Below are 24,300 nucleotides of genomic sequence, written 5' to 3'. Positions count from 1 at the left end.
TTTTCCTCCAACATGGAGCTAATAGGAGAAACTCTCTACTTCCCTTCGTGGATAGTTATAGGAATGTAAGACTGACAACCATGTCCTTTCCCCATAGAGAAGGGACTGAGAAAATAAAGAAATAAAGTCAACCTAGAGACAGGAGGAGAGGTGTGTGTGTGTGTGTGTGTGTGTGTGTGTGTGTGTGTGATGGGGGAGAAGGAGAGGCAGAGAGGGAGAGGGAGCAAGGAAGAGGGACAAGGAGAGAGGGAACCAGTCCCTGGATGCCTTCATCCCTAAGCTCAACCCCATTCATGCTATTTTCCATTACTGGGGTCCCTGGGGCAATGTTTTGTTTTTGCCCAAGTGAGTATGGATTGGATTTGTAACTCTAATAACAGAAGAATCCTGACTTGCACAAGTGCCAATATTGACTAGAGAAAAACCTAGGTAGCTACAGATACTCAGTGAAGTGGTCCCAAGCACCTTGTACAACCCATACAGGGAGACACTGCAGAGGCCGAAATGGCCAAAGGAACGATAGTCCCAATATGATGAGTGGCTGTGTGTCCTTTCCACAAGGGAGGAAATGTAGGTATCCCTAAAGTACCCAAATACTGAATGGCAATAGGCAGTAATGGGTAGCCATCTGGGGAAATGATGACTCTTTATGATGGTATAAAAACTATTGTCATTGGGATTTTGTGTAAAACTTTCATAACAAATAGACGTTTGCCTGCTTTGAGAAAAGAGCCTGCGTGAGAAGTTGCAGAACCAGAGTCTGCTTTGACAGAGTTGCAAGAACCCACTGAGAAAGTGGACAGGAAGGGAGGCAGGTTGCAGGCACTGCCGGGCCCTGGCAGGGCCCTTTCCATTGGGACAAGTTGTGGCTCCAGGAATGTCTGGGCATCCATTTGAAAGACACCTGTTATGCTGTCTTCTTTATGTCTCCACTCACAGGAAGCTTGCCAGGATCAGTGGCAGGACTCTGAGTCCCCTGCAGCTAGAGATCCCTGAGGGTGAGTGCCAAGCCCTAGAGGAAGGAGGAGACCTGGACATTGGGCCATATAAGGCATTTGAACAAGTGAAGGGCAGTCCTCAAATGGGCTGCCAGGTGGTTTTCAAGCACAGCCTCCTAACATAGCTGCTCAGCCCTGGAGGCTTGGGCTCAAACAGAAGGTGATGCAGAAATGGGGAGCTCAGCTCAGGAAAAGAATGGCTCTAAGCCAAGAACAAAGGCCAACTCACCAACTCTTCTCAAAGACTATATTTCTTCTATACTTTGCCCTTCTTATGTTTGTGTTTTTCTTTTTCATTAAAGCCAATCAACATATTGACTATGTTAATGGAGTACCTGATATAAACGTATACCCTAATAATAGACATTTTATATATGTGTACATAATTTGTGAGTACACAGCTGCATTTCTGCTGTGTCTTCCTTCCAACACCTGGGATGAACACCAACTTGCACTCCATGAAGGGACACTGCCACCATCTAGTGGCAGTCAGGGTGAATTACAGGCACAACGTCCTGGGAGATGAGCCATTTCCAGAGTGTAGTCTTTCAATAAAAATGTATTTAAAAGGCAGGCAATGTCACTTAGTTCCCCACCCAGTGGAAGCAAAGATAGCCTGTCTCAACTCATGGTTCTGTTAATAACCTCCACCTTGACAGGGAAAAAAATAGTACCAAGGTGGAAAAACAAAGCTTTGTACATCTTTAAATAGAAGATGAAACATTTTAAAAGACAAACTATTGATTCTTTAAGGTGTATAGGATCTGATAATGTGCCAAGGGAGTGAAGGAAGGGGGAGGTCTTCTCTCTCCTCTCTCCATGAGCTTAAGTTTACCAATGACCTAGGAATCCCCAAGGGCCACTCTTTCAGTAGCACATGATGGGTGGCAATGGGAACAAGATGGGAACAGACGGCAGCTATGTCCTCAGTTTTTACACTCCATAGCAAGGGGAGGGTAGATAGTAGAAAACCACCAGAAAAACACTTTGTACAAATTAGTGAGAGCACCAGGGAGGAAATCGGGGAAACGCAGATCCAGAAAAGGATGTGTGAGCAGAATATGTGGCCATGTAGAGACCCTCCACAGAAACAAATCCTTGGGCCTTCCTTTTTATTCCAAGACCAAAAAGTCCTCTATACCTACCCTTTCAATGCCTGCCTATGGCCCCTCCCCCAATTCTCCCATTCCTTCCCTCATCCCAGCATCCCTTATCTCTAATATTGAACTAAGATTGGGGGAAAAAATCTAGTATGAGCCACACTCAATGATGGGTCTTAACTACTGTCCTGGATACACACCTCCTGCTGGAGATGCAGACACTTTACAGAGGAAGAATGAGTGAAACCCACTGAAACATGAAAACTAAACCCTATTGGTGCATATTATGCCTGAAAAGGGTGCACAGTATCAGCATTACCTGTTTGGCTGATGTTAACATCATCTGACTCCGTGAATGTTACTCTTATTTAGATTTCCACAGCTGTTAGTGATAGTCATTAAATTTACTGGCTGTTTCAATAGTGACCAGTTTTAAATGAGAGGCTTTACACATGTATACATATTTAAAACTACAATTGCTCAATAATCTAAAATGCCATTTTGAAATGAGAAGAGAGAGAAAGAATAGCTTGTTTCTGTGATAAAGCCAAGATTTCTAAATCACCTTGCTGTACCTATGTATCTTTGATCTTTTTTTCTGTAAATATCTTCTTTGTATGGTTGAAAATTTTAATAAAAGGAACATTCCCATGAATTTTCATATACATAAAGCATTTTATAAATAAAATCACTCAACAGCATGTTTGCAATGAACATTAGTGCCTTAAAATAATAGTAACAATAGTAATAATCATATTCAAACAAATCTTTTTTATAAAGATCAAAATACTCCATTAAACAAACCATGGTAACACTCTGACATGAAAATCCTATGAGAATAAAGTTTTTATATTCTGGGTTAAACATATTATGCTTGATTATAAGTATTTTAGATGTTCTTTATATATAGTAAAAGGTTTACAAAAAGCAGGCATTACTATTTTTAATTGAAGGAATGGTTCTTTCAATGTAAGTGATATGAACTGTCTGCCTTTTATGATACTATGCTTATGAACTGCTTCCTTTTTAAAATCTAGACAATTTTTTTTTCAACGTTTATTTATTTTTGGGACAGAGAGAGACAGAGCATGAATGGGGGAGGGGCAGAGAGAGAGAGGGAGACACAGAATCGGAAACAGGCTCCAGGCTCTGAGCCATCATCAGCCCAGAGCCCGACGCGGGGCTCGAACTCCCGGACCGCGAGATCGTGACCTGGCTGAAGTCGGACGCTTAACTGACTGCGCCACCCAGGCGCCCCAAAATCTAGACAATTTTAAGAACACCAATCATTGTTTAGATTCTCATTTTGCACTGGCATCTTTCAACATTTTTGTAAGATGCCTGAATCCTAAATAACATAAGGCATTAAAAAAGTAGCAGTGGAAAATAAAAAGAAATAAGTCAATCTTCCAAGTCACATTTCCCCTCGCTTTGCATTCGATTGTCTTGGTAAAGTGCAGTCACTCAGTCCTCAAGAATGCTCCACCAATGACATTTTCCTTTTAGCCGAGACATTTCTGCTTCTTACTGAATCATTATTCCTTGCATCTGAGATTTGGAGACCCTGAGTTCTTATGAGATTTATTGCACTTTAAGTTGTCTCAATACAAAAGTCAACAGATTTCCCTCTTTAAACTTTGCATCTTGTATGAACTCAATTGTTGAATTTGTTTGTCCTCTCTTTCTTGTTTTAACAACCTGAAGACAACTTTGTGAGAGATAGTGCTGGATAATGATGGAACATCTGTATGATAATCTCAAAATAATGGTCTTCTAATAAAGTTGTTATTATTTGGGAAAATTTTTATGTTGTTTCTTCTTTTCCCAACATTTCTGAGATATGGAATTAAGCAAGGAATATGTTTTATGAGTAAATATCTAAACAGAGGGAAGATGTGGTCTTTGGCCAGGGACACATATATAAGTAAACCCATGGGCAAGAGAATATTACACATCAACGTATCTGAAAGCTATTTTATGAAACCGCTTTGTTTATTAGGGTACAACACGTTTATTTCAAGAATGCTCCAGAATAATGACAATAAATATTACCATAGGGCACTGGGTTTTGGCTAATATTCATGATAAGCTTTGACACATATCTGACCCCGCCCCCCCATAGCTGAGCATTTATATTTTCACAAACGTGGTTTAGACACCTCCCAAATAGATGCCTGAAAATACAGTCAACTCTTGGAGCTTTGGGCCCCTGGGATAAAACCTTCCTCTTGTTTAAAGACCCCCTGAAACGTCGCTTCCTCCATAAAACCCTCCCTAACGAAGTGGAAATGGGAACCAGATGTTCTCAAACTTCACTACAAAGATAATCATATTTATTCTACAACCTAAGATACCATCTAGGACCAAATTTGTGCAAACTGTTAATACAGCAGTTACTGAACACTGTAGCTAGAAGAAAAACTGAAAATTCGGTAGAGCTTGTAAACTCCAAGGGCAGAAGTTGGGAATGATTCCTCTTTTTATCCACAGCATTCAGCACAGATATGGTATATAAGAAGCGCTCCATACATGATCCCAGAATGAATTTATTTCAACCCTGCCCTTTTATTTATTTTATAAGCGAGGTCCAAGGGGGAAAAGAAGTCACAGAGAATTGGTACCAGAATGTGGACAAGACAGTCCTTTTATATTCTGTGGCCACTGCTCGCTCATGGCTCCTTCGCTCAGTATCCTTGTGCACTGTGCCTGTGCTAGTGTGGTGACAGACTATGAGAAGGTTCTGAGAAGCTGCTGCTTACATGCTGCTGCTGCTACTGGTAGGGACGGAATGTTCGTGATGTCCAGCCAATGCCACAGAGATAAAAGAAAATATTTTTTTGTTTTCTTTTTTTTTTGGTAACAGCTTAGTTGAACACTATGACTTCCTTGGAAAGCAGCACAGAGAGGAGTAATGAGCTATAGATGCACCTGGAATTAAATCCCAGAGCAGGTTACCTAAACTTATGGAGTCATTTTTATTTATACATCCTTCCATCCAACCATCCATCCATCCATCCATTCATCCATCCATCCATCAATATCTATAGCCAAGCACAGATTGCTATTACCAAACATTGCTTTAAATGTTTTTATATTTACATAGCCTTAAATTTAACCCTGACATAGACCTTGCAAAGTGTCCATGCCCATTTTGTAGCTGAAGAAATAAAGGCACAAAGTACCTTGCACCAGTTCACAGAGAGCAACAGGATGGGGATTCAGGCTGTGGCCCAGGTGATGCTAGAGGCCCTGTCCCAATCACTGTGCCCTCCACTTCCTTTCTGTAAAGGACAAAGGTTGTGTTTTGCCGTAAGGAGACTGGAGTGCGATAAAAGAGGCAACCACACTAATCATCACTAAAGCAGGAATACCCTCCATAGTTCTTGGGAGGAATAAGTGCAATTATAGATTTAAAGCACCCAGTACAGTGCCTGGCACATCCAACAAATGCTCTCCTAAGGACCATTCTTGGCTAGGGGAGAGAGAAGTTCATTAGCTTCTTCAGAATTCAGCCACTGCTCTACTAAATTAGAACTCCATCCATCTCTCCATTTCAATTGCATAAGCACAATAGAAAAACATTACTCCTTTGTCCCATGACAGAACATCACGACTTTCAGAGCTAAACAAAATGCCTCAGAACGCTGTTGGGGATGGCGGTTATTGTAATTGTAAACATTGAAGGAGGTTAGGAAGGAAGCATACTGGGAAGGAAACTGTCAGGAGGAAGGGGCTGGGGAAGAAGGAGACAGATGCTTCAGAAGCACCCAGCCTCCAAATGATCTATTGCGTCCCAGGCCTGGGCAAACATGGATGGGGCCAATCCAAGCACAAGGGTTCATGATTCAGCAAGTGGTTCAATTCTGTGAGTCATTTCTGGAAAAAGAAAATCCATACCATGGCATTAGTCCTTTGCCTGACATTTTTCTACTTTATGAAACTAGGTTGGGTTTTCCAAAATCCTTCCAGTTAATTTGAAGGGATAAACATCTAACTTTCTGTTTGTGAACTTGCTAGTCGTGTTGCTGTGCAGGATTGCACAACTGCTCCAGTTTACCCCAGAGGGCATTTCAGTCGACTCCTTTGGCATGAGTTGTCTGAAAGCTCGCATAGAGCCATCCCTGCAGTTCTCAGGGAACCGGGCTACATTTGGGTTTGTAATGAATATACATCCACTAATCTGGGGTCTGACCGGCCAATAATGTGGAAAAGGGATCAGGCAGTTGAACTATGACCAGACCAACTAAGTGACTCAGTTTAGAAAGACAAACTGAAAAGACAGTTGTTTCATTAAAATTAAAATTAAAATTAAAATCAATTTTTATGGGCAGAAACAATACAGGTAGATAAATTCCGCAGGCAAAAATTGTAATGGTTGGTATCAAAACATTATGCCCCTAAAAAGTAAAGAAAGTGAAGGCTATGCCTATGAGTGTATAGTGTGTATGTGTGTGTGTGTCTTTTCTCTTGAGTGATACAGGGCATTTTTGTACCACACCTGCCACACAGGAAATCCTTACCTGTGAGGACCCACCAAGGAAAGTTAGCATCAGTGGCTTGGCATTGATTTCATATAGACTTGGCTTAGATTTACATTTTGACATAGATTTGGTTTCCAGATGAATAATTGAATTGTATTGACTTTCATTAACCCTGTGTTGCAATGGTGTTCTTTACTGGGCCTTCTCTCTCACTTCCTCTTTCCTACAGAACTAATGGAAACATAGTAACACAACCAGAAAATAAATGATTTTCTGATCTAGTCCATACTCTCTGGGCTGCTGATTCTTTCCTTCATTCAGGTATTCCATGAAGCTGCCCCCTAAATGATACTCTCTCTTCCAGGGCCTTGACCTATAAAGTGTACATTCATATGCTGCTTTCAAGAAACACATCTAGTGTGTCAAGTGATAGATACAGTTGTCCTAAATCTACCAGTAAGTACAGAGGAGACCTCACAACAGCAATTCTTTGAGCTCATTATCACCTTTGGGTCAATAAGTATGCCCTGTGGAATGGCATCTAGAAGCAAGGAAATCAGAACATCAGGTGTCCTGTGATATCCTCTCTTGAAGAGGAAGCATAATGTCAGTTATGGTGACATTAATGCCACCATAGCCCACTTCATTGGCTTTTTTAAATAGCTCTTCTCAATCATCTGCCTTCCTTTCTATGTAGAAGGAAAAAGAGTGTCTATACTTGAGGAGGTGAGAACAACTCTAATGAAAACAATTTTTTAAATTACATTGTTTTTACTCAGATGTTTCTTCAATTTTCAAAAGAAAAGGCTGTTTCATCTTAGCAATGCTGTCAGTAGAGTTTGTATTTTTCCACCCGCATCTCAAGACAGCCCTATTTTATAGTTGTGCTTGATTTAAATAAATAGTAGAAAACATTCACATACCTTAAATACATGATAATTTTTTTAAAGAAGAATTTGAATTCCTAAGACACTAAACATGAAGTCTGGGGCTAGAAAACATTGAGATAGTAGGGATTTTTGAATCATCTCTTGGTTCTTGGCTTTACAAAAATATCTACTTTTTTGCTCGTTTTTAGAACATCAGATTACATCGGGGTTTCAAAGCCATTTCTGCTTTATTTGTCAAATTTGTCTCTCTTAAACAACGTATACTACTAGCATAATGGATAGTATTGCTTCTGCCATGGCCAGCCCGCCCTCTGGTTGGGTAGTCAGCGTGGATACCCCTGGCAAGCACCGTTCATGTGCTTCTCAGGAGAGTCCTGCAAAGGGGATGTTTTCACCCCATCATGACAAGGAGAAAACCAAGGCTCAGGATGATGGTGTCCTGGTCCCAAGGTTCCCAGGCAGAACTGACAGGGCTGGGCCTCCCCTCCATCTTCAGCTGACACTGAAGCTGGTCTTTGGACAATTGGGCTCTCTTCCCTCTGCCATAAGCGTGCAATGGCCCCATTCTGTCATGCACACACACCACTAAGGCCTGCACTGTGCAGTAACAGCACTCTCCAAATAGCAACCGGGGCAGAAGTTACCTTTACCTGCTCCATTTTTCGCTTTTGAAAGCCAAGGGAGTCTTTCCTTTGAATCAGCCCTGACTGAAGCATGAGTAGAACAGGCAACACCTCCAAATGAGGTTTGTAGAGGGTAGGTAACCCCCAGGGTTCAACCATGCACCTGCATTTCCTTGGATTGCCCAGACTCAGATCAGTGTTGCTCTAAGTATCTGATATGGACTGGGCCTTTGACTAAAGATCAAAAATGACTTCTTTCTGTTAGAAAATGAAGGTTTTTGATAAACAAAGGCACTTTTTAGATTGTCCCATGTAAGACAACACATCATTGATAAACTGTCCGTCTTCTGTTTAGAGCTGTTTGTACCAAGAATCAATGTAATTGTATGTGTGTTTTTAAAACCGAGTTTGGATTTCCCAGTTTTTTATATGTTTCTGGAGTGAGTTAGGTTTACCAAACAATTATTAGGCTAAGCCTTATTCGTCCATTTAATGTATTTATGAGTAATGCATTTAGTTCACTGTTATTATAAATATAGCTAATTACTTATAAAAATACATGCTCACTGCACAGAGTTTGAAAAGTTCAGAAATGTATCAAGAATAAGGCAAAATAAATACTTGTTCTTCTCCCAAGAGAGAATATCCCCTATTAGACATGCCTATGCATTACTTTCCAATTATGTTTTTTTTTATTTTGTTAATGTTTATTTATTTTTGACACAGAGAGAGAGAGAGAGAGAGAGAGAGAGAGAGAGCAGGGGAGGGGCAGAGAGAGAGATGGAGACACAGAATCTGAAGCAGGCTCCAGGTTCTGAGCTGTCAGCACAGAGCCCGACACGGGACTCAAACTCACAAACCATGAGATCATGACCTGAGCTGAAGTCAGACACTTAACTGACTGAACCACCCAGGCACCCTTCCAAGGATGTTTTGTACATCTGTATGTTTACACACACACACACACATATACACACACACACACACACACACACACACAGCATAATGTACATAAAATGTTATATTCTGATTTTAAAATTAATTTGTTTCTTACATTGTTAAATTTCACTTTGAGCACAATTTTATAATGGCTACCTATCCTTTGGAACCTTGGTAACTTTTGTCACCACTTTCCTATTGCTGGGTATTTTGGCTCTTCTTTGCCTCAATATAGATAAAATTGCAAGTCACTGACTAATTTAGGTTAGATTCTTTCTACAGAAGAGGATTACTGGGTCCAAGCCTGCAAGTGTGAAAGTTCTTTATATGTACTAGCAATGTATTCTTGGAGGTTTTTTGTTCTGTTTTGCTTTTTTGTTTCTAACCAATTTTTATGCCTAACAGTGTAAAAGTTAAAAACTAAAAAAACTATTTTTTCATACTGAATTCTGGTTCTTACCTTGCTTTTATCCTCATTATAAACTATAACTTTCCCATGAAAGTTCTAATATACATGAACATGGGATGAAACCTGAATATTTTTTCCAGATACATAACTAAACACATTATGAGGTTGTTTAAAATGAGCCAATTAGCTTTTTAAAACAAGAAATGCAAATAAGCCCCTTGCTTCTGAATGGGGGACCCCATGGTCCCCCATTGGCCCACATGGGACTTCAATTGGAGGAGCTCTTGTATGCTGCTCTGCTGGCCATCCCAACCATTGGGAAGCCATGCACTTTGAATCTGAGCATCTTGGATTCCTGTATTTATAGTCGCAAACACAGAGTTGGAGAGGACCACGGGAGAGTGGTTGGCCAAGACTCCCATGGGTATGAAACTGGCAGAGTACATCTCCTTCCTCAGCTGGTCTGGACTGCCACAGATAAACCCACACAGAACTACAGTGGGGAACAAACTACTGGGTTCTGTGATCACCCTTCTGGTTCAGCAATATGCTGTGACTCTGATCTCCACAGAGTTCCATCACACTGGATACGGGAAGTGGCAAGACTTACTGTGGTTTCTCCTTCCCTTTCCTTAGTCACAGAATGGATCTACCAATGTGAGTGGTAGCCCACCGTGCTACATCTTTCAGACTCAGCGTTGTCAATCTTGCCAGCCCCAGCTTGGGAATACATATAAAAGATGCCTGTACATGTTCCTCTAAAACAGTAAATGATAAGGGGGGAAAATAGGGTTATCAAAACAAGATATAATAATTTACACACAAAGCAAGTAAAGGTAAAAGCAAATGAGTCATAAACCAGAACCAACCGTAAACTGTTACCACCTCTCAGTTTTGCACTTCATTTGCATGGATTTTGCCGGTTATATAACTATAATGAAACACTAAAATCACTAGACCTACAGATCTATGAAAACAGCAGCCTTGCAAACTTTCAATTTTCTATTTTCAATGACAGTTAATTCAACATTTCAAAGTACAGAAGTTAAATGAGGCGAAGAATGATAAATGATGCCCCCGATTGCTGAAATCTGATTACACAGAGATAAGAACAGGCCAGATTCTACTTGCACAAGTTTGTACCTAAAGAACGAGACAAATGAGAGGAAGAAGGGAAAGAAGTAAAAGGGGAAGAAAAACTTGGCAGAAATGAATGCTTCCATTTATCCCTCCTAAATAGAATATAAACAAGGACACAAAGAAAATGCAAATGGATTCAGGATCCCATTGACACTCAGAGGGGGATATTAATAAACCAGTTCCATCCTGAAAGAAAACCCAAAAATCGACCTCCATTTAAGAAGCTAATTTATGCACTCCTGAGTCCTCATACAAGTTAAGCAGCACAGAATATCACAGCAGGCCTAGAACAACAGATCTTGAACCCTGCTGTGTTTGTTCAAGAAGGCAAGTTAAGCTATTCCTAACAGGAAACAAAATATGCAGTCGGGCTATTAAACAGGGATCGTTTTGCCATACTGTGCAGCCCTGAATGCATCAATTGCTGTTCCAAACAGGATTAGAGATGTGGTTTTCTTTAACTATGGTTTTGAGAAAAATGCTTATGCCTGCTCAGAATTCTCAGACGGATATTAACTAATATAGTGCCGGGCAAGACAGAGCACTTTGGAAACCTTCAAGAAACTGTCTCTGGCAAACTCCAAAGTGGTGTGAAAGTAGCACAAAATGAAGGGAAGCAGGTACCGATGTATGGAAAAGTTAACACACGTAAACAGCCACATTTGGAATTGCCCAAAGAGTATTTTTGCCTTTAAGTATTGAAGGTCTCAGTCTACAGTGATGAATCATGCAGTGAACAACCGATGTTTCGTTCCTATAGATAGAACCTACCTGAATGAATATGCAGCTTGAAAAATGGACTATTTTTGCTATGAATGACTATTGAATGTACACTTGCAAATGGTTTTGGGTAATTCTGCTATGCTATTATTATAAAATAGGAAATCCCAGGTATTTCGGTAGAAGTCAAGAAGTACCACGTAAAGAAAAAAAAAAAGGCAAAGCTTTCTTACATATGGACCTTTCTTCATTGTTCAAGAACAATCAATCAACTGGTTTAGAAAGTGGTTCAACTTCCACTAAAAAGAACAGATTTGTGATGGCTTGAGGGTGTCAGGTCTGTATTGCTACATCGTTTTTAACCAAGACTTCAGGACACTTCACTGCATTTGGTGAAAATATTTAATATTGATCAGGCATTTCACCAGTTACTACTATCCCAATGTGGTATCAGGGATTGAAATTTATGGATAGAGTCTAGAAATCATCTCAGAGGTGCTTAAGAATCACAGGAAAAACAAAAAAAATTCTTTTTTGCAAGCCACTCTTCTAGAAAATAGTCATAAACTAGAAGATAAGTCTTGAAAGGTCCTCCAAATATCAGAATTATGAAAACCCTAACATACAGACAACAATCATTAATGACTACTACACATATGAGGGACACCCAAACAGGACATTTTTAGTGATAGATCAGCTAAGAGATTAAAGTAAGCATGTTTACAGAGACATAATCATTTAAAATATTTATGGAGAAAACAGTTGCAGATGATACCGAGAGATTCCAACAAAAACACAGCACAAATGCAGACACCATATGGTCCAACGTATGCACCCATGACCTCATGTGAAAAGCAGACCAAAGACGTAACAGCTGGAGATGTCTCCCCTTTACCCCCAGAACAACAAACTCTTGGGTTTGGAAGAGGCTCATTATAATCATGGCCATGGATGGGTGAAATCTATGGATAATGTCAAAGACTTTGGGAAGGAATCTCTCAAAACAATTGTCCCTGGAAGCCTTTGCTTTGTTGAGGTTTCAAGCCCTATCCGCATTTCCTGCTGACTCCATGTAAAAGGTGAAGTCAGGTAATGCAGAGATTTTAATGAAATAAGAAGAATGTCACATATCTCCCGGGCTCTTTTGTCACCTCCTGATTATTCATCAGGCTTGAATCAGAACCACAAATCACTGCAGAGGCCCAAGACCACCACATCACACATGATCTGCTGCTCCAAATCATACAAAATGGTAATAGAAATTCTAAGTTGTTGAAGGCCAAGACATGCAAATGGTAATAGAAATTCTAAGTTTGTGAGTGTCTAGCATATGTCAAGTTCTATACTAGGCACAAGTAAGAGAAATAACTCTCATAACAAAACTGGAAAGCCAGTCTATCATTCTTGCTAAATAAAAGAAACCTAAGCTTAGATAAGTTAATTAACTTGCCCATGGTCACAAATGGATGAAGGCTGGAATGGAACCCACCATATTCCTTTGCTGCTCAAGCAGCAAGACAATATTTTGAAGGGGGGGTTGCTGGTGCTCAAAAGAACCCCATCCTTCTCGCAAAGTCCTCTGTACATGTCACTGAAGTAACACTGGGGAAGGGAGAGGAAGAACATGAGGGGCACGGATACTTCTATATCAGCAACTGAGACTAGAAGCCCTGAGGGAGGATGCCTTCCATCTGCAGTTTCCTCAACTGCCCTCACCTTCCAGCCCAGATACCAGAGGTTTACATTGAAACTCCTTCTCCAAAGAGCTGAATTGCCCAAAATGACTCCAAGGAGTTCTGAAACCATTTCACACAGGGCTCTTAATAAATTTTAAGGTAAGTACCTTTCTTAACTTTAATAAAAAGGCAATTTGTAGCAATGGTGAGGAACAGGGGGAGGAAGAGCTATTCCTTGTGACACAGGGCTGCAGAGCAAGTTCTTGGGCAAGTCCAGCATCTTTTGGAAAGGCACTGGGGCATCCTCCTCAATTCGAAGTTTCTATTTGCAGGGCATGTGACGTGAGTGACAGAAGGAAAGAGGTCAGGGAGCTAAGTGCTATTGAAGAACCATATGTCCCAACAACCTTTATTCTTACCATATTCTGTGTTGGTTTGTTTTGAACCTTGTTTTAAAATTCCATGGCTGATGGCACCTCATATTCATGAGGAATCTTCTACAACAAAATGCTTCTGTACATAGATCAGATTAAATTTGATGAATAAATGCCAGTAAATTGAGGCCAGTCCAGCTTTAGGCACTGAATTTGGTAAGTCTCTTTACAAAGAAATTTCAAATGTGGGCAATTAAGAAAGCATGACCTATTAAAGATGCCAATCCGTCCAGATAATGTGGAATTCTGACCATATATTTACCCTGGAAGCTGTTGTTCTACTCAAATACTTTAACTTTTAATGAAGTGTTCAGTCTTTTTGTGATGGCACTGAAGTGTAATCAAACATTACCACAAGCCAAGTCACACACTAGCATGTCTCGCCTTGTTTAAATATCTCAAATATATTTGAGTAATTGTGTAATGATTTCTAGGCCTCTGGTTGTCCATATGGTCTGAACAGACTGCCTTTTGTAGAGCAGTTGTGCTATCTCTCTCAACAGGAAGGAATCAGATCATCTTTGCTCCAAACTGGAAAGCTTGGGAGGTACTGCTTACAGTTCAGGGAGGCGTCTTACCTCAACTCTTGAAACAAAACCAACCCACATCTGGCCCCCAGAAATCACTGTGTCTTCTGGAAATCCTGCTTGTGTTTGTGAAATGTCCCAAAACAATGCAGCAGGCATCATGTGTCATGTTCTCTTCCACAACTGTCCTTAGGATATGATGACATACCATGGGGACAACATAGCCAAGCCAGCATGGCAATCACATGGAATCTTAGTAGACGGAGAATATTCTAGATGGTGGAACCAGATCATCTCAGACAGACAATGAGGACCAGTGAAAGGGTCTGACATTGGCAAGAACTTTGTTCTAATGCTCTACATGTGGTACAGGCAATGACACAAGCAAAGGAGCTACTGATTTTGCAATTAATGAAACCCAAGAGGAGTTTTCAGAGATTTGCCTTAAGAGCCCAGAATCTAAACTTAGTTACTGGGCCTTACAAATTTTCACATTAGCTGTATCCCTAGGAAAGTATCTCAGGGAAGAACTGGAATACTATGTTTGGAGGAGTGTGCTAAACTTACTCTTGACCTATTGTTTGAGAATTCTTAGCAAAATGGTTGGGCATAGAGTTGCCCCCAAACCACTGGCCACGAGAGGGTTCTCTGATGGGACTAACTTGGCAGGGAGACAGTGGACCGATGAGTCTGTCGGCCTTTCTGCTCCTGCCCAGCTTCAGGCTTTTGAAGTTGGAAGAGGAAAACCATTTCACTGGTCATGAACAGAACCGAATGCACAAAATCATGAAGACATGCACAGTTCGCGAGTTCTGGGGATGATTGCAATGTGATGGAAAAGAGTTTACCTTTTGTGCCTGAGGGAGCTGAAAAATAACGGGAGAACAAAACAAAAAGAAAAACAAGAAAAAAGCAATCATTACATACAAAGTCAAGATTAACTGTAAAACTTCATTTGGTTGCCATTGGAAAATGGAAAAACGAATATTGGGAGAAAACTAGGGAAATAAAACTAAAACCAAGTCATTTTCCCAAATTAAGCTACGGTGCTGATTATTTGACCTGCTATCTGAATCTGTAGTATCAACAGATAATCGGTGAGCACAAGCTTTGGGAGTCGTCATACTCAGGAAGTGAGTTTGGCAACTTCCTGCAACGCTAGAACTGAGGTTCTTCTGTTCAGTGGCCCCAAACACACATTTCTAAGACCCAGCTCCTTCTTCCTGTGCACCAGTGGTTCCTTAGTGGTGAAGGACTGTTTGGAGACATTTGTGATTGTCAAAGCCAGGGAGAGGGGAGGGAGCCAGAGCTATTGGCCTCTAGTGGGTAGAGACCAGGGATGCTGTTAAACATCTTACAATGCACAGGGCAGTCCCCACAACAAAGAATTATCCAGCCCGCATGTCAATTGTGCCAAAGTTGAGAAACCCTTCCCCATGTAAAGGTAAGACAGCTAGAAGCATGTTCTGTTTTTAAAGTCAATTTTTCTTGCTTTGTAACACATTAACTGTTCCCTTTATTGGTGGTTAAGGAAGCAGGCACAAGGATTTGTGCATTTGAAGTAAAGCTAATATTCTAAGAACAACGAAAAGGCAGTCAGTCAACCCATAAAATAAGACATAATAGCTTTCCCAATGGTACAGGCAAGAAACTGAAATTATAGATATGTGGAAAAAGATGAACATTTACAAGACATACTTGTCTACTTTTCAACATTGAGACCATTAGGCTGTGGTTTAATGCCACCAGATTTGTGACTGCCATTAGAGTATGAGTGTTTTGAAAAGCATTTTTCTAATCTGAAATGGAAATAACATTATCCATGTATTAAATATTGAATCTAGGAGTTACATTGTTTTCAAGACTTCCTTCTCATCATAGAGCCTAACATTTATTGTGTGTGAACTTGTCACCAGGCACTGTGTTAAACATTTTATTTGCATTATCCCACGAATCAAAGTGTCCCAATACTAGGTACCCTTATTATCCCCATTTTACAGATAAAAACAAAATGGAAAATAGAGGGTAAGTCATAATACACTGTCCCACAGATAATAAATTGTAGAGCTGTGCTAACTTTAGAATGTGTAACCCAACGCACACAGTAAAGGCCACACTCGCTAGGAAATGAGATGGCCAACTTTTCTCTCTGTCTCTACAGAGTTTATAACATTGGAAGTGCTAGAAGATTCAAGATAACTAAACCACACATCCTAGGGTCCCATTTGAACCTTTTGTCCTTCCCATTCATTCTGCCCTGGAAAGAATGCTTTCTCTTCATATGCACTAAGACGAGGGCTTCCTACGGCCCTGTGCCAGCGGATGGAACCCAGCAAAGGACAGAGGGATAGACCCATGCCAACAAGATGCCTTGTGTCTCAGAGACATCTCCAGAGTGACTTGGAAAATGTCCATAACTCTCCAACACTCATTTTTCCAGTAATTTTATCCCCAAAGGTCTCCCAATTTAAGAAAACAGGAATAGCATAAGCATGCTTTTTTGATTCTTTCCTCCTGGTTATGGTGACCGCTATTGAGAAAGGAAGCTCGTGAGTTCCTCCAGTGTTTCTTAGGGGTTCAGAAAATAGGTATCAAGTGGTGAGAAATTAAGCTGAAAATGAGGAATCACTTCAAGTAAAGTCTCTGAAATATTAAACATTTTTTCATATGACGGAAAAGAAACCTTGGAGACGTGAACATTAAGGGAATGATAAATGCATGTTTCCTTAGGAAAGCATTTGTGTTGAATCACAGCTTGTCATATGAAATGCACGGGGGGCCCTGAGGATTACAAATGTTTGATGAACTGAAAAATAAATACCAAGGTTCAGTCCTGCACAAACTGCCGGACTTGACAGGCCTCTGAAAGCAGAGCTACCCTTTCTCTCTCTCTTTCGGGAAGCTTTGTCCCAGTCAAGCAGGAAACACCTCTTTTTGACTCACCCATTTAAGCACATGGGAAGGAAAATGAGAGACTAGGCCTTTGTGGTGATGTCCTCAGTTTAAGACTGTCCTCAAACTCTCCACAAAACATATATTTTCCTCAAGAAATAACTCATGAAAACAAAGAGCCACTTTCCTATCGGAGCCTTAAAGGAACAGAAATTACAGCTTGCAGTGCCCTCAACAGGTTGCACCTCTGAGAAGGAGCTTCAGAACAGAACACAACAAATTCAGATCAGATTAGCAACAGTCACAGATGCTACTACTTGGGAGCCGGCTCTCCTGACGGCACATCATGCACCCAACAGTCACAAACGGTATACACAACCCTGAGCTGGGAGCCTGACCAGCTGGACACTGGGGCCTCTGGCTGGAGTCTTGAAGCACGTGCCTTCCAGCCTTTGGCCAGATGCTTGTCTGTTAAAAGGGATGGTGGAAGGAGGGCTGGGAAGTGGGCCAAATCTTGGATGGCCAATAGGTTCTGTCTTGAGAGCCAAGACTGACTGATTAGTAATGGCTGTCTGGAGAGCCGTGTTGAGAAGGATTCTGAAGTTATGTCTGAGTTTTGTTGGAAAGAATGTAAGAGCCAAATGGCAATGTCCTTTGTGGGCTAAAAATTAAGGAATGGCAAACCATATCCCCGGACACGATGATCTCTCAAGGTCCCACAGCACTTTTTTCTTTGTAATTCTGAACACATCTATGATTTATTTGTACAGAATCTATTTGTTTAATGTCTCTCCCCGCTGGGTCACAAACACCATGAAGGCATGAGGGTATTGATCCTATATGTAAGTCCTTATTATGTTTTCTATGCTGTGCCTGTAACCGGTGTTCGCCTTGTTAAAGAAGGTAACGTGTTACTAGGGTATACCGAAGGCAGATGCTAGGGAGAGAGAATTGGGGTAACTGCCTTGGATCCACACGAGCCCCACAAACACACCAAGTTGATAATCAAAGTTGACAGCTTTCAATAGAAAAAGAGATATCTCTGCCAGAAGGGTAGACGTGAACACTCGGATTCCCATATGCCTGACATGGATGTCTGTATACGTGCGGGCTGTCTTCCTGGTCCACGATACACGTAAAACCAGGCTGGGAATTTCTCATCATCATGTGGCCTGAGGTGAGGCAATCTCTCTTTTGCAAAAGCCACCTTGTTAGGCATTGTCAACCAGGCTCTGTGTCTCTGGATCTGTTTCTTCACTTAGTACATAAGGGTTTGCATGGGCAGCTTCAGGTTCCCTCCAGGCTAAACAACCCCAAGTTGTACGATTCTGTATCTAACCACACACACCCTCAAGCCACTTTTTAAAAAGAAGGGCAGAGAAAGAAGTATGCTCTGGGCTCACACATTCCTAGAGAAAAGCTTGGTGCAGGATGCATCCATGGGACACTTGGCATTTGAATGTGGAAAAACTGAGAAAGTGTCATTCAAAAGAGAATGAAGGAGAGGGAAGGTGATGACGATGAAGGTGGCAGTAATAATAGAATAAGCCACTCTTTAGTGGATACTCTCAGTGGACCAGGTACTTGCTTAAGTGCTTTTTATCTTGAGCAATGTTGGTCCTCACAGCGGACCTCCGGGTTAGATAGTAGTATCATCTTCGGTTTAGAGATGAGAAAACAGATAATATTTAGAAGGGCTAAGTACCTTGCCAAGGTCACCCAACCAGGAAATGCCTTGAGCTGGTGGTCAAAGTCAAGTTTCTCTGCAGCCCTGCCTCTGCTTTAGCCATCAGGCTCAAAGTGCTTCTTCTCATGTAGACAAAGGGTATCAGCACTAACCCAAGCTCTTGAAGGATTTAGGGACTTCTCAGGCCATTCCTTCTGGGCATCTCCCATACTGGAAAGCGGGATGAGAAATTCCAGCACCACCCTTATGGGAGAGCCTGGATGGAGACAGAGAATCCAGCTTACCATATTTCTCAGCATGTGGTGCATGATATACCATGAGCATAGATACTTACCATACCCTCTCCTGTCGCAGACATTTATGCTTGTTCTTGCTTCATCCTGGGACTCTCCCTCATACCCCTACCTGCTTGCCTACTTCTCTGGTCAGTTGTCATTACCTCAAAGAAGCTCCGTCTGACCTCTTGCATCATATGTCCTCGTCACACATAATACCACATGCCTCCCATTTGCAGTACAGTTACTTACAATAACTGCCGCTCTGCCCTTCTGTTTTGGTAACAGCAACCAAACATTTAGCCAGAGTCAGCTAAATGACCCTGTAAGAGCTTGGTGTGGCTAAGTGATTCAGTCATGGTCAATGAGATATCCATGGATATGACTTTTCCAGATAGTGTCCTTAAAACGACTCCTTCCATCCTGCTGCCAGTAAGACAGATGTGATGGCTGGTACTCTAGCAGTTATTCTGGACTATGAGGTTATCTTGAGGATGGAAACCACCCATTAGGATGGTGCGGACAGCAGTAATGACAGGCAATTATAACAGCTATAGCAAGCTATCCACCATTCTAAGTGCTTCAGCTATATTAATTTATTGAAAACTCACAGGAACCTTTTTGGGTGGGTTCTATTATTTCCCCAGTTTTGTAGATGATGAAACTACAAGGTCACATGGCCAGAGAGCAGCAAAGACAGGATTTGAGAAGGGAGACCAGTTCAAAGGACAGCGGACAATCCAGGTAAAAAAAAAAATAATGGAGAACTGAATCAGAGTGCTAGTGGTGGAGGTGGCAGTTGTCTGACCCTAGATCTATCTGAAAGTAGAAATGATGGAGACAGAAATGAGAATATAAAAGAAGAGGGGCACCTGGGTGGCTCAGTCAGTTAAGCGTCTGACTCTTGATCTCAGTTCAGGTCATATCTTGAGGTTTGTGGGATCGAGCCCCACACTGGACTCTGTGCTGACAGTGCAGAGCCTGCTTGGGATTCTCTCTCTCTTTCTCTCTCTCTCCCATCCCCTGCTCGCTCTCTCTCTCTCAAAATAAATAAACTTAATTTTTTTTTAAAAAAGGAGGGACATCAAGGGTGCATCCAAGGGTTTTTGGTTCAGGGAAATGCAAAAATGGAAGATCCATTTACTGAAAGGAAAAAGACAAAAGGAGGAGCATATATGAGGGAAGCTTTCCAGATTAACAATTTTAGGGTGTCTCCTAGATTTGCAGGCAGAGGTAGAGGCTGGGCAGCATGGTCATTGACAGTATGCTGATGAGGTCACTGACAGAGTGGCTGCAGATAAAAGAGAGCTTGTGTTGGAGACAGAATCAGGAGCATCCCACCAGGTAGAGGTCTGGGAGCCAAAGGGAGCCAGTGAAAAGAGTGAGGGGTAAGGAGCCAGGGGGCAGGCAGGAGATTGGAGAGGACTGGGAGTCCCTGAAGCTACATAAAGGTGCTTCAAAGCGAGACAGTTCCTCCACCATGGCAATGGAGTGTTTTTGTTTTAACTTTCCTCATTCCCTTCATTTCTATCTCAGAGTCTGCACAGAGTCATGGGGCAACGGAGGGGATGTGCATCCATCACTCCCACTCAACGAAGTTCCAGCGTTGAATGGACTCCCTTTTAAAAATAAAACTCCAATTAAAGATCTATTGATCAAAACAACACATTTCACTATGAAATATGTAAAGACCAAATGAGAAACAAAGTATTTTCCTGCCAACTGTGTAAAACAAAAAAAGCCTGGCTTACATATGTTTCTTCCATTTGTAAAACTGGCCTTTTGCCTCAGGCTTATGAATGAACGATAAATCCCTGCTAGCTGCAAAGGTTCCTTGTGTTCGTTTATTTCTCTTGTGCGTGTTTGCATTTAAAATCTTCCATTCTTCTTCATTAAGCAATGTGGATAAAGATCCCTATTCCTCTTATATATCAGAGGAAGCTCCGCTAATTGGCTCAAACTCCAAAACCCACATACCAAGGAGGGAAGGTCTCTGATGAGCTAAGTAAGATCTGGTGGTGTAGTTCCTGTCCCACATCCATCCACTCTGCCACCCCACACCGAGTCACCACTGTTCTCATCCATCTCTTCACTTTGACTCCTCCCCAGCCCCGTGTCTATACTGCATCGAAAATAGTCTAAAAATATAAACCTGGTACTTTGCCAGCCCTGTTGTCCACACCTCACTTGCCTCAAAGCCTTTGTGTAGCTATTTTCTCTGAATGGCTGATGCTCTTGTCCCCTGTCCATGTCAGTTCCCTGACCACCCCCCAACAAACCTGGCCTCACCAGTTCCTCCCCATCTGTCAGATTTCAGCTCTGGTGGCACCTCCTCTGACTGAAGTCCCTATCTTAACCAAGTGTCTTACTATGACATCATATTGTTGATTCCTGTCTTAGCATGTATCACCTTCTGTAATCTTCTTGTTTACTTTTTAATTACCTCTCCACATGAGAATTTAAGATCCATTCAGGGGCCATATTCATTGTTTTGTCACCAGGGACTACACCTGTACTGTATGTGGCCCTTGCTACTAATTCAGTACATGTTTGTTGGAGGGGTAGAAGAAGGAGAAAAGGAAGGAAGGAAGGAAGGAAGGAAGGAAGGAAGACAAGGAAAGGAAATTTAATGGAAGGGAATGGAAGGGAAGGGAAGGGCAGAGAAGGGAAGGTGATGAAAGGAAAGGAAAGGAAAGGAAAGGAAAGGAAAGGAAAGGAAAGGAAAGGAAGGAGGAAGAGAGGGAAGGAGGAAGGAAAGAAAGGAAAGAAGGAAAGAAAGGGTAGGGGGACAGGAAGAAAAGAGAGCTGAATAAAGGAAGCAGGAATGAAGGAAGAAGGAGGGAGAGCATTAGAGTCTGATAGGCCAGGTTTCAAATCCTACCTCTACTACTTAGTAGCCACAAGGACATGGACAGAAATATATTATCTCTGAGTTCCAGATTTCTCACCTATAATACTGTAATAATAACATCATTGCAAGGGATTAACGTGAGGATTAGGTAAGAAAAATGCTGAGAACCTACAACAGCCACTGGCCCACAATAGTTGTCATTTTTACCCCTTGACCTTGTAACCTCTGGAGTTTTCAGAGTTGGCCCAACCTTACAATGTGTGAGAGATTATACCAATAACCAAGTACCTCATGGTCCACAAATGAGCCCACAGACCTGAAATCACAATCTCCCTCAGTGCTTTATATGAAGGGTTATATGAAGTTATATGAAGAAGTGATAAGGCCTGGATAAGGTGTCTTAGGTGTGTGACTCTTAACAATGGACGTATGTCTCTTTGTTCTCAGTAGGAGCACCTTCCTTTTGTAGTAGTCCCCATTCTCTGGGTAAGGCTTTGCACGAAGCCCTGTCATGTGGACAGTACCAACCAATTAATCACTCTACGCTGGCCATAGCAACTGGCTCGGAGTGGACATGTGATCTAAACTAATCTAGTGAGGACTTTTATAGAAGTAATCAATAATTACATCCTGCTCCCTATTTCTCTCGTCTTTCCTTTCCTCTCTTCACTAGAGTGTGAGAGGACACACCTCTGGGACCAGTGCACCAAATGGGGCTGAAGAGTAGTCTATGGAAGGTGTGAAGTTATAGGGACAGAACTTAGTGCCACCGGTGTCACTTGAGCCCATGCCCATCCATGGGAGTTAGTTTTCTAGTGGCTCCCAGCTTAGTAGGAGGTATGGGGACATCCTGAGTGAACTGAGTTCTCATTATTCCCATAGATACTTGCAGCTGGTCACTTCTAGTATACACCATAGCTGCCCACAACTAGATTTTACTTATACAAATCAAGGGAGTCATCAAAATATTTCTGGATTGTTTGTTCAACTTCAAAAATACTCGGGAGCAATTTCCTCAAAAGATTTCCAATGACATATGTGAAATTTCCTTTCAAAATTACAGGGCATCATATTTTGGTCTTATGAAAATATCAATTAAGTCAGAAGACAAAAGGTGGCTTTTTGTGTCCTCGTCCTGCTCCACAGAATCTCCTCCCCGCTTGGCACCCCGTTACTCGTCTACAATCCCTTATTGAGGCCACCCCTCCAGCCTCATGGCTTTGACTAATCCCTCCTCAAGGTGGTGATGATAGGGGAGGAGGAGGAGAGAAGAAGGAGAGCAGTGATGGAAGTAGACAACCCTGCAGAGTGGAGGGCAAGACTAAAAAGAGGGCTAATAAAAGAAAATAAATATAACTGCTTTTTCCACCTTAAAATCATTTAAGTCCCTATTGGAATTTTTGCTTCATATTCTACAAGTCCTTTAAGACCTGTTAGAAAGACTCATTTGGAAGAATGGTTCTCTGTGTATTCCAAATTTTCTTGCTTTTATCAGTTTGAGTGTTATCTGACCATCTACAACTTAATGATTTCTTAAGATCTAGTTTGGGGTATAGATGGAACTTGAACTTATTTTTCAAACAGTGTGTTTAAAAGCAAGACAAACATGGACAGAAAGACCTTTCTATACAACACATTTGCTTTTTTAAAGTGTTTCGTTAGAACAAAAGTCATATAAGCAATGCATGTTCCTTGTAGAAAATCAGATATCAAAAGAGAGGTAAAAGGAGACATTTAAGGCCGCTTATGACGCTAACATCCATTATTTCCCTTGCATCCGTTGTTATTCTTAGTCAACATTATTTTAAATGACTACACGGTATTCCATTATTTGAACAGATGATAAATTACTGATTGGTTTCCTTAATATTGGCTACCTAGGCTGTATTCTCTTTGTCACTAATGCAAATGACTGCAATAAACATCCTTGTAGTAAAACTGTTACACACACTATCAACTTTTAAAGGAGTTGAATTATTAGTTAAAGGGCATTGCGTATTTCAGTCCATGTACTTTCAAGAATGTTGTTCTAATTTACACTCGGAGCAGGATTCTCTCTTTCCAATATCCACTTCACCACCCCTAAGCCAATTCTAGGTGTTATCATCTTAAAAAAATCTTCCAGTAGTTTTTAAAGGTTAGATTATAGGGATGAACTTTTTCCATAGCCCAAATGAGTTAAAGACAGAGAGGATATTCAACTTTAAAATTCCTGAATGGCCAAAGGGCTAGCTCGGTTGCGGGTCTCCAGAGAACACGGCACTGCTTACTGCAGACTAGCACCTTCAGGTTATTTAGTAGAAAAGAAGTGGATTGATAACTAAAGGTCAGATTTTTCAAACTTAATTTTGGATCAAAAAAATCTGGTGTTTTTGTTGCAGCAGTAGACCCTTGCCTACATGAAAGGCAAGACTGCATAAATTATTCACTTGATGGCAGACATTTTTGGGGGACGCTGGAAAATGTGGATTATTAATGGGCAGACCAGAACAATTCTCACATTACATATAGCTAAGGACTATCAGCTGGGGGAAAGCCCCAGACATTTTGCTTGTTATAATGTTCTAAAAATTCTCACAATAAGAAGTCATTTCTCATCAGACTTGAACTCTGCATTGTATCGGAAAAATAAGTTTCCAATTAAAATTGTCATTCCTC

General features: G+C 41.3%; 1 protein-coding gene across 3 annotated transcripts in view; it reads right to left on the bottom strand.

Annotated features, from left to right (window-relative positions):
- The window catches only part of CACNA2D3 (calcium voltage-gated channel auxiliary subunit alpha2delta 3), an 897,621-nt gene that overhangs the window by 262,155 nt on the left and 611,166 nt on the right, over positions 1-24,300 (bottom strand). The window contains exon 14 of one of the 3 annotated variants that reach the window (XM_023249840.2): positions 14,786-14,803. The exons of the other annotated variants lie outside the window; for them this stretch is intronic. Coding sequence (XP_023105608.1) covers positions 14,786-14,803 — 18 coding nt within the window. The remainder of the gene's footprint in view (positions 1-14,785; positions 14,804-24,300) is intronic. 3 annotated transcript variants of the gene reach the window in all.

Source organism: Felis catus, chromosome A2 (genome assembly GCF_018350175.1).
Source record: "Felis catus isolate Fca126 chromosome A2, F.catus_Fca126_mat1.0, whole genome shotgun sequence".
Taxonomy (NCBI): Eukaryota; Metazoa; Chordata; class Mammalia; order Carnivora; family Felidae; genus Felis; species Felis catus.
The sequence above is the reverse complement of the archived record's forward strand: the minus strand, read 5'-3'. Positions and strand labels throughout refer to the sequence as shown.